General features: G+C 53.8%; 3 protein-coding genes across 3 annotated transcripts; all 3 read right to left on the bottom strand.

The window, feature by feature from the left end:
- Positions 1–233: 233 nt before the first annotated feature.
- Positions 234–1996, bottom strand: B0I36DRAFT_340239 (uncharacterized protein; the record flags this gene model as incomplete). Its single annotated transcript, XM_046155932.1, is given in 7 exon segments — positions 234–861; positions 877–1107; positions 1117–1592; positions 1602–1659; positions 1672–1730; positions 1740–1895; positions 1973–1996. Coding segments are annotated over 7 exon segments (1632 nt in total).
- Positions 1997–3576: 1580 nt separating this feature from the next.
- B0I36DRAFT_256411 (uncharacterized protein) lies at positions 3577–5082 on the bottom strand (the record flags this gene model as incomplete). Its single annotated transcript, XM_046150938.1, has 4 exons — positions 3577–4128; positions 4227–4336; positions 4404–4691; positions 4797–5082. The coding sequence occupies 4 exons, from the start codon at positions 5080–5082 to the stop codon at positions 3577–3579; spliced, it is 1236 nt and encodes a 411-aa protein (XP_046004995.1).
- Positions 5083–7169: 2087 nt separating this feature from the next.
- Positions 7170–8280, bottom strand: B0I36DRAFT_399769 (uncharacterized protein; the record flags this gene model as incomplete). The annotated part of the gene is made up of 2 exons (XM_046161652.1): positions 7170–7864; positions 8160–8280. 2 exons carry the CDS (start codon positions 8278–8280, stop codon positions 7170–7172), a joined length of 816 nt encoding a protein of 271 aa, XP_046004994.1.
- Between the last annotated feature and the right edge of the window lie 1822 nt (positions 8281–10102).

Genomic DNA, 10102 nt, shown 5'->3' with positions numbered 1-10102 from the left:
TCGAAGACCTGATTCACTAACCGCTCTTGCTAACGACAGCTCGCGTAGTCCTATATAATATTCTTAAGTGTGATAGACTGACGGGTCTACTGCGGCCAGGACACCAGTAGGAAAGAAGGCTTCTCTAGGCGGCTTTATACTATATATCAAGGAGTGCTTGATGCCTCGCTGGAAGTATCTTCACCAAAACGTGACTTGAGTCCGAGCCTGTCCTACATGACAGGTTGGTTGTGCTATTCGAAGCTCATCGCGATCTCATCCTTGATAGCTTGCTTCCACTCTGGTGGGTGCTGCTTAGGCCCTAGCGTGTTACGACACCGACACCCTGGGCCCTGCCGTCGACGATATAGGTAGTGGAAGGGGCCCATCGTCTCCTCTGCCCAGTACTGATAAGTCCTGTAACCCTGGCGTAGCTGGTAGTTGGGGTACGGCGCGTGGACGAGCACCCACTCAAGTTGTGGCAGCTTAGCCTCGGCACTGGCGAGCAATGAACCTAGGTCGTGGCTCAGATCATGTTGAGGTACTGGGTTATAGAAGCGAGGGTTAGGGATACTCGTCCAAAAGTATCGCAGGCTGGGGGGTAGGTAGTCCCCTAGATCCGCGAAGTCTGGTGGGATGTATGCTTTGTCGTGATCTCCGGGGTAAGCCCCGACGCCGTCCTTAGGGCGCTCAAAGTATGTCAGCCTCGACATGGGTGCACTGAGCCACTCGAGTTTGATGTTTGCCGCCCGTAGGTTACCTAGCACCCCGCTGTCTCGTTCCTCAAACTGGCCGGCCGCTGTCTTGTATAGCTGGAGCTCGAAGCGGCGTAGTCCGGTCCCGTATGTCCTGATCGCCTCGCCGAGCGGACCGAAGTCGATCCTAGCGCGGGGATACTCGTCGTACGCATCCGCATCCCCAGGATCCACGTCTACGACAAGGCTCCTCAGGTCAGAGCCGAGTTCCCTCAGGACGAGATCGCGGATCACTAGACTACTGCTCTTAGGGTTTCGCGGCGTGCCCGGGAAAGCAGCCGATCTGAGCTCGAGGCGCTGGATATGAGGCGCAATCGGCCAGGGTCGGGATGGTGCCCCTGGGTTAGATGGTGCCGAGCTTCCTCTGCCCCAGCTGAGATACGACGTGTAGCAGCTCACGAGGCCTTGGAACGAAAGAAATGCCGAGACTGCAGCATTGCTCACGGTCCCAATATCGTTCTCCATAGGAGTAAGCTCAAGCGTATGGAGACGCGAGAGGGGAGAAGGTAGTCGTGCCTGCAGGCCTCGATCGGCCGTGCCGAGAGCACGTCCACAGAAGGAGAAGAACCGTGCAAGGAGTGAACCGTGGCTATCTGCAACGACGCGCAACGATGCAAACTCGACCTGGTCTGCTAGGGTGAGTGACCAGATGGCGAGGAGGTCATAGGAGAGTACATAGTGCCCTCGATATCTGGAAACATCGACACTATGGGGCCAGGTTGTTGTGACTTCTCTCGCTTCGACGATCAGGCTGTCGAGAAAGGTACAGAAGCTGGTCGAGTAGGTCTGCTGAATCTGTGACTGGATCGCCGGGTCCTCGAAGGCTTCGAGGAGGCGCGCTACAGGTAAGGGTGTTCCCTTCAGCACCAAGTGACGGACAATCTGGATTTCATCCGGGCGGCGGCGCAGGTAGGTAAATTCCTGGCTAGAGCTGAACTGGTATCCATCGCAGAGAGGATCAGTCTGCGTGAACTGGAGTGTTTGATAGATGAGTGGCTGAGCGACAGTTCGAAAATGAGACGAAACTAAGCAAAGCCAGCTTATCTGTCGCGAGTCCGCACCGCGATCAGCGTTGACCATGCACAGCTGGTCGATAGTGAGCAGAGTGTGAGCGAAGATCCGAATCTCGGGGGCCTTGCCTTGGCGCCTGACTCTTGTCCCCTGGCATGCCGAGAAGTGAAGAGCATGCATTAATTATTGTTCGTCTACCACTGATGTATAATATTGAAATCACGGACCACGGGTTCAAGATGGAGGCACATAGGTCATTACCCTGAGACCCGTTTCCGCTTTTCGGACTACATTTCTGCGTGTATGCTCTGCACTTGTAGATTTCGTAATATTATGGCGAAAGTGACAGCAGGTCAACTTGATTGGAATTTTGACGCAACAGGACAAATAAGCCTCCAGATCAAAGCCGTCCTCTTTTGGTAGAGCCTGCTTATGTATTTGCGAAGGGCGATTTGCCGCTCCAGAAGATGCGCGATAGCTGTGTGGCTGTGCTCCGTCTATCTCTGTTAGACGTCGCAAAAGGCGAATGCGCGGATAAGGTCGTCATAATAGTGGCGCGGAGGGCACGGCCTTCTAGATGAGTCAACAGGGCAAGCCCTGATATGTGACGTTAGCACAAAGGAACCTTTCACGCGGCACGACGTTCAAGAGAAAGTAGCACACAGACACTCTCGACATTTGGGAGTTGTTTGACCGAGGTTTGGACGATGTGGAACTTATGAATTTGCATAACGATGCTAATGAATGGACTTTGAAACCACGTAAGTATTGCCTTGTCTATTGAACTATGAAAACCTTGCCTAACGTAGATCGTGACGTGATTGAGGGATGGTTGGACAAAAACTGGTCGAGAGTCTATACAAGACGTATGGACAGATTGAAGAGTATCTCCAGTCTGCTTATGTTCGAACTTTCGAGAAAGTCAAGAAAGACACAAAGAATCTCCGACACCACGAGGTCCGTAAGCACTTGCGCTTGGAAGACCAAAAGCGAACTGGGCTGGAGGGGAGTTAAGGAGGGCAGGAGAGACTGTAAAGGATCCGTGGCAGAGAGTGTGGATGAGATGAAGGACCTGCATGTGGTGATAGATGGATGCCTCGCTGTAGCAGTCGGGATCGTAGCAGGAATCTGGAGTCACGATACTTACATCGGTCTTAGTCGGTGCACGGCTTTGGTGTAGTAATTGAGTTTTGCCTTCCTGATATCCGCCGCTTCCAGCAGGCTGACCCTGAGTACCCACTCAACCCGCATTGCTTGTGCTGCTGTCGGCTTGCTGGCGCTCTTGTACCCCGAAATGGAAGCAAGGCACCTCCCGGCTCGTTTCCATCTTGTTTCGCTGAGTGCGGTATCATCCCGCGACGTACTCGGCAGCCGAGATCTCCTTATCAACACCAATCACCATGGGCCCGTCATCGAGAAGCACGCCACATCCAAATCCGCCGTACTGAAGGAGCTTCACGTTGTCATTGCAATACATTTGGCGATTGTATGGGTCAAGATCGATGAACTGCGGCCCGCAAATGGTGAACAAAGCCTTACCAAAATGAGAGGGACGTCGCGGTGTGCACGGTCGACACTGCATGCGTGTGGACCCCTGGAAGTTGACTCGATTACGGGGTGGAATAAGACAGTAGGTAGGTCTGAGGACATTATCTACGCATGCTGCGAAGGGTCTCTAAGTAACCTAGGTCCGGTCGGCTTCCTTCTTGCCTCGAAACCTGGGCGAGCCCGCGAGATCTCGTCTACCGATCGGCTGGTCCACAGACCTTTATCGTCCTTGTCGTCTATGCCTGCAGCAAAACTCTGCCAACAGATGCTAGAGTTTCCTGGTTTAGTGGATTGGCTGACCACAGACAAGGCAGTCAAGACGCTCCGTCCACTCCTTGAGACCACCGGTCACTTCTTCCCGCAGATCAGTAATCTCGACAACTAGCGGACTGACGTCACTTCTAATGATGGCAGAGAAATAACCCTCGAATGGTTTTGCCTCCGGGGCATCTGAATGGCGGCCGCGGCCTCTCTTTTTTGGTTCGGGCGCCTGTCCCGTGCGCTCTGCCGTGATAATGGGAAGCACGTTGTTGACATCAGCCATCTTGACGGTGTTTTGCTCCTCGGGCTTCACATCAATAGAAGGCTCCGCCGTTGGTGCTGCTCCTGACTTGCTGGGTGACAGAGGCTGGCGGCCAGTCTCATTATCTCGCTCGTCCTTGACGGGCGCCGGCTTGTGAGGTTTGTTGGTTCCGAGGCGTGCGAAAGTGCGGAGGAGAGCCTCGTGGACCAGGTACTTGTCGTGCAGCCACTTGCGGCACTTCTCGTTGGTACAGCGAATGAGCTTCTTGTCGGGGTTTTCGGGACGGTTGCAGCGGCAATACCTTCCAACAGACTGATATCAATACATGAGTCAGCAGCGTCTCAATAGCAGGCAATTTCCAGAGTCCTGTGCGAATGTGGATGGCATATCGAGAGGTCCATGGTTCGCACGTCAAAGGCTTGGCGCCAGTACAGAGCCGGCTGTACTTCATCTTCATTTGTCTCGTCCCACTGATGAACGGTAGCGCTTGCCGTGACACTGACGACGTTGATGACATCCACTGCAAAGACGACGAATGTCAGCTATCCACGCGATACACACCAGTTTGGGCGCGCAAAATTCCTTACTGTGATTGGAAGCGATGAGCTCGTTGTTGCCGTGGTAAGGCTGTCTACCCTTGATGACCCGCTTTCCTTCTGTCGTGCCTGCCGGCAGCTCGTCAGGCCAGTACATCCAGTAGACGCGCGCATACACGTGATGCTCGTCCGCAGCGCGGATTTCGAGAATCCTTGCGACCCAGTCGTCATCCGACTTCTGTCTAGGTTGACGGGACTCGCCGAGGTTTTTCTGGCGCTCAATAGTGTTGTCGTTGGCCACGAAGACGAAGCCTTCACTGTGGTACTTGACACCATTCACTATACACCAGGATGTCAGTATCAAGGCACGCAATGTCAGAGGACGGAGCAAAAAACATCGCAAGACAGATTGGGACAAAAGAGTGGTGGTGTGGGCCTGCGTACAAACGAAGCTGTTATATCTGGTCATATTCATCCACTTGGCAAACGGAGCGATCTGGTAGTGGCGGTCCATGGTGTTATCCTTGGCGTTGAACTTGCCGATCGGAGAGAATGGCGAGACCTGGAGGTGAATTTTTGGCGGAGGCGCGGGCCGATCCTCTGAACCGCCACGGCGGCGCTTTGTCTTCATCTCCTTCTCATCGGGATCCGGATGGATGACGGTGAAAGGGCACTCGGCCACATTCTCGGTGGACTCCTCCGGCCGAGGCCGCTTGCGAGCGGTGGCCATTGCTGCAGAATCGTATGTTCTTCGAACCTTGAAGATTGGCGTGCTTTTGGCAGCAGCGTTACCAGTTTGCTATGCCGATATTCGCGCGTGGGATTCAAGCGACGTGTCTGGGCCGCGTGGACGGCTGAGCAGTAGCCGAGGAACAGACGGTTAAAGCTCAGCGCAATCTCTTGGAAAGGAAAATAGAGCAAGTAGGCCCAGGCAGCAGCGGAGCGTCTGCAACAAAGCGCCGCGTTGGAGTTGCGCGCAGCCTCGGAGGGGGGGTGGCAAGTGCTGTGCGGATGGCGCAGCAGGAGCTACTACAGGATCCGCAGCTAGAGAGCTACGCTGGCGTGGCGCACGCGGCAGGGGACCCTGTCTCTATCCAGCGGCAAGAAGGAGGGATACTGCCCACGATGATATGAGACTTGCAGCAAGCAAAGAGGATGGATATCGGCTGCTATGCGCGGCGCAGGCGAGGAAAAGCTTGTAAAGGTGTGTGGGCTTGGTTGGGCGGTTGATGCGGCCCGAGGTGCTGACTGACGCGCAGACGCGGACACGCGCACGGCTTTGAACAGGAGCAAATTCGAGCTGATTCTGAGGGAGCGACGAGAGCGCAGGCGTTTTCGCGATTTGACAGGCGCGAAGATTGACACGGAGCGGCGCGCGGCGGTGACGCTCGCGTGCAGCGGCTACTCTAGTGGACAAGGGCGTGGGCCGGTGGCCGGCGTGGCGCGTGGAATCAGCTCGTGCTTGGGTAGGTGGGCAGGCAGCACCATCTAGCAACTCGACAAGCTGCAGCTCGTCAGAATGGGCTGGCCACTGTCCTTCTCGTTACGGGCACCAGCCAGCACAACACCACCCCCTCCGAAATCCTGGTGGCGGGGGTGAATCGTGTCAGCCAAGCCCAGCCGCCTCTGCTTTGTGTGTTCCCCCGCCATGCTGGGCACCACCACAGCGACCTAAAGTCAGATTCTCCATTAAGGCACCCCCAAATGCAGAAGATTACGCGCGAGTATTATACTTACGCGCCAATCCCTCTGGACCTGTAATGCGATACGCAGAGGCCTAATTCGTGACAACGCGAGATCCCCCGATGATCATTACCAGGCCCTTCTGGATCCTGGACAGAGCTGGCATGCAGACCAGCTACGCGCTGGAGCTCGGCCATGTCCGGCCCCACTCCGCATATTCGGTCACCACTTTTGCCGCCATCTTGGCCTCACAGTCTTGACCTCCACCGCCGCCATCCGGCCCCGGCTCCGCCCTTGCATGCGTGGTAGCTTGCCCCGCTGCCGGCGTTCCTACGACCCAGTACCGCGTGCGGTGCATTGCCGACGAGAACGACTGTAGTCGCACTTCTTTCCAATACGTGTGGCCTATGCCTGCCGAACAGTCCTTTTGGCCGGGATCATGGCTGACCGCCTCTCTCGCCCGGTGCTTCTGAATCTCTTCCCGCCTTCTTGTCACGAATCAGCACGCTATACAGCAGAATCCGGAGTAGACCTGCAGCTCCGTGATAGTTGGACTGCCGCCCACCGGGGGCTCTGCCTCGTATGGGTCCACGTGCCTTTGGAAGCCTTCTGCTGCTGCTGCCGCTGCTGATTTGACCGCCCGTAGCTGGCCACCCTTGAGCCGGTGCCTCGTAGAACCCAGACCACCCTTGCATATGGAGCGAGCCATTCTCCACACGCTCGCAGACCAGATGCTTGGCCATCGTTTGCAGGCAACGTCTCGCTGATCACGGTGGGCCCGCTTTCTCAGTCTCCCGCCCACCTCCGTTCAGGACACCAGCTAGATGTCGCTCGAATAGAGAGTCCAGTAGTGGATTTCTATGGAATTCAAAGAACACCAATGAGTTTAGAAAACCCAAAGCTATCGTATATTATGATGGGAGGAGGATGCCGTGAAGGCCCTTTTTAATAGGTAGGTGCACGAAGGCGTACTCAAGGACGACCTCTTCCTTTTGGAAAGCCCCACTCTGCCGGGGTCCTCACGTCGTGTGTTGGGCGGTCACGATAGCCCAATTACAGACATGATCCAGCGTGTTCTATCTTTCAACCATATCCATCGCGTGCATCACTTTGAGGCGGCAGCTTGAGATTTGGTCAGTGCGCCTCTTTCCATGGCATTGTATTTTCAGTCGCAGCACACTTGGCAGCGCAGCCTAAGGTCTCGTCAAATGCTGGTGACCTACTATGTATTGTACCCGGCTTTCTAAGGCGATCCATGACTCCGAAGGCACTGCAACCATACGCTCTATGGAGAGATCGAAAGTGGTCTTCTAAGGGGACATAAGATTGGCTGCTGAGAGTTGCGAAGAAGCATTCCTCCAGCGATATCAACAGTCCGACACAGGAGCACTTGCCCGGCCTCGCCAGTAGTGCTGGCTCGGATGCATCAGGGCGGTGGCTCCGAGCCCCGGGGGTCCTCACATGTTCGAATTGGTGCCCAGAAGCTCGTCCTCCTCCACTCGTCCAGGTATTCGCGGAATGAGAAGCATCAACATTACTCCAGTCTTTGTCGCCCCTGAGGGGGCATTCGCAGGGCTGCCAAGCCAATCTGGCCACATGGGGCGCGATCGTGGCCTGTAGTCCCCAAACGTACTCGACCTTGTTCTGCCTGCGTGCTTCGCCAGTAAGCCGGTCCTCAAAGTTCTGCGCGTTGTCACAGTTGGCCTCATCACCCATATCAACCTCGAGCTGCTGGATACCTAGTCCTCGAATGTGTCGACCTAGCTCGATAGCCACGTGGCGATAGTCAGCCACGCCCAGCTTCACACCAATACGCGCTGTCGTGACGGCTACATGACCGTCACCACGCCAAGACTGACGGTCATCACCAGAAGCATGAACGTCATACAGGAGGGGGTGACCACGTAACCTCAGCGATGAAGGACAAAGATGTATAGTCAAAGGATTCCCCTTACTCTAGATAGTCACCTCCTTTGTACTTCAGCGATCAATTTAAGTATCATTTTCACACACACTTGAACTGGTCACTCGATTGCCGAGACTGATATCTCTTCGAAGAGGCACGACAACGCCCAAAGAGAGAACGACAGCAGGAGTTAGTGATATTACAAAGGCTCAACCCACCTTTCCAGAACAGCAAGCTAGCGCCCTGCCAGTCGGTTGACCCCGGAGGCTGGATCGTGACACTGGGCTCCGTATGGTGAAATAGCGTGTCGGCATTCGGGGCTACAGCAGATGAGGACATTGTATGTCAGGTCGGCGTAAAGCTGTAGGTATATTAAGACGGGTCGGGATCCTTTCCGCGTTCCAGCGTGGTCGCAAAGTCGGTTAGTGACTGGTTGCGCATCGTTCTACTAGAGGCTACCCGGCTGCTGTCTGTTTTTTTGGATTTATCGGTGGATCACATTGAGTGAAAAATATGGGGGTAGAAAGAAAATTTAGGGTAAAGAGTGTTGAGTAAATTCGCGGGAAATGGGGCTAGAATAAGATAGACCTGCTACGTGCACAGACCTGTCGTTGATTATGACATGTCCAGAGAGAGAACGAGCGAGACTTCACGGTGTGCAGGGATGCTGTCGGAGATGTGTGGCGCGCGTGGGTCCCATGGATTTAGCTAAAAAGCGCCCTGGAATCAGACAGTAAGGTACTATAGTACTAAGTTCCTCAGGTATAGGTTCCTAGTACTCTTTTGTTGTCGCTTACTAGTACCCTTTTTTGTCGCCTGTTAATTTGGCGCTGAGTCTGCGATGACCGACGGCTAGCGCACCGTGCTCGGGGCGGTCTCATCCGCTGTGTTTTTCATTCTAACTAGATAGTCTTGGCGGTTCCGTAAACATCCTTTGGTCAATGTTAGGTTAGGGATACGTGACATCGTGTGACTCAGTAAAACCTTTTACGTGGAGCTAGTTCCTTTTTGCCAAGTTGGCTCGTGGGTACATATACCCAGGAACCTACGCGGCGGAGGAGTACAAATGGGTTCAGCTGAAAGTACTGGTTCTTATTAAAATGCAAAACCATGTCACGCAAGCTTTTCAAGAGCTTGTTGCAAAGGATTGGACTGAGATCCACGAGTTGGCAAGCTTTAAAAAAGAACGAGATCAGGCCTTGAGAAGGGCCAGTTAATTACCGCTGGAATCTCTGTTGCTGAAGCTTAGAGCTTTTGCCGAGAATCAAGATGTAAAGAAACTGATCGAGGCTGAAGTTGGGATAGATCAGATCAACTTGCGGGCATTTTTCACGCTCGTTACTAAGCACATTGCGAGAGAATACGCCAAAATCAGCATTGAGGACGCGAAGGCATACTACGCCCTTGCATCGCTAATCAAACTCTGGATTCGTTCGTGCATCAATGGTCAATGGGAACAAATAGGAGTTCAACCATGGGAACAAACAGAGTTTCAAGTATCGCAAAACTTCCGGTTTCTACAGGTTATGGACTCAATTGGAAAAAGCAGGCTGCACAAGATTAAGCGACTTGAAGCTCACACGTGTATGAAACACTTGACCGGCGAACTAACTGAGATAAAATGGTCCGGCATTAAAACACTTCACCCTCTTTGGAAGACTTTCAAAAAGTACCGCCGGAATCTGGCTCGGGAGGAGTTGGATCCGGATGAATTGTCCAAAAGACTCGATGACATAATCAGAAAATGGAAAGTGGGAAATAGAAAGAACAAATTCGAAGAGATGCGCCACAAAACGAGCCAACCCTATCTACAGCTTGCAGCTCTCGTAGGTAGATTCATACTCGAGCAGACCGGGGCTACTGAGGCCGAACGCCTCCTGCCACTGGCCCAAGCGGTGAATAAAGTTAGCCGTAACTCCTGGGCGATAAAAGACTTTATCTTGTCTCTCCAATCGAAGAGCGCTACGGAGATAATCAAAGAGAGCGTTCCGAAGACTAAAGGAACTGCGAGCAAAATGAGTCCTATGAGGCTCAATGTTGTACCAAGAGCTAAGACGGGCACGAAGACGAAGAGGGTGAAGAGCCTTGCCAAACAAGAAGGACATCAAAGCAAGGTCACGGATAATCGATAACTTATAGAAGAGGAGCTACGTGGGTACGA

The sequence above is a fragment of the Microdochium trichocladiopsis genome (genome assembly GCF_020744255.1).
Source record: "Microdochium trichocladiopsis strain MPI-CAGE-CH-0230 chromosome Unknown B0I36scaffold_14, whole genome shotgun sequence".
NCBI lineage: Eukaryota > Fungi > Ascomycota > Sordariomycetes > Xylariales > Microdochiaceae > Microdochium > Microdochium trichocladiopsis.
The sequence above is the reverse complement of the archived record's forward strand: the minus strand, read 5'-3'. Positions and strand labels throughout refer to the sequence as shown.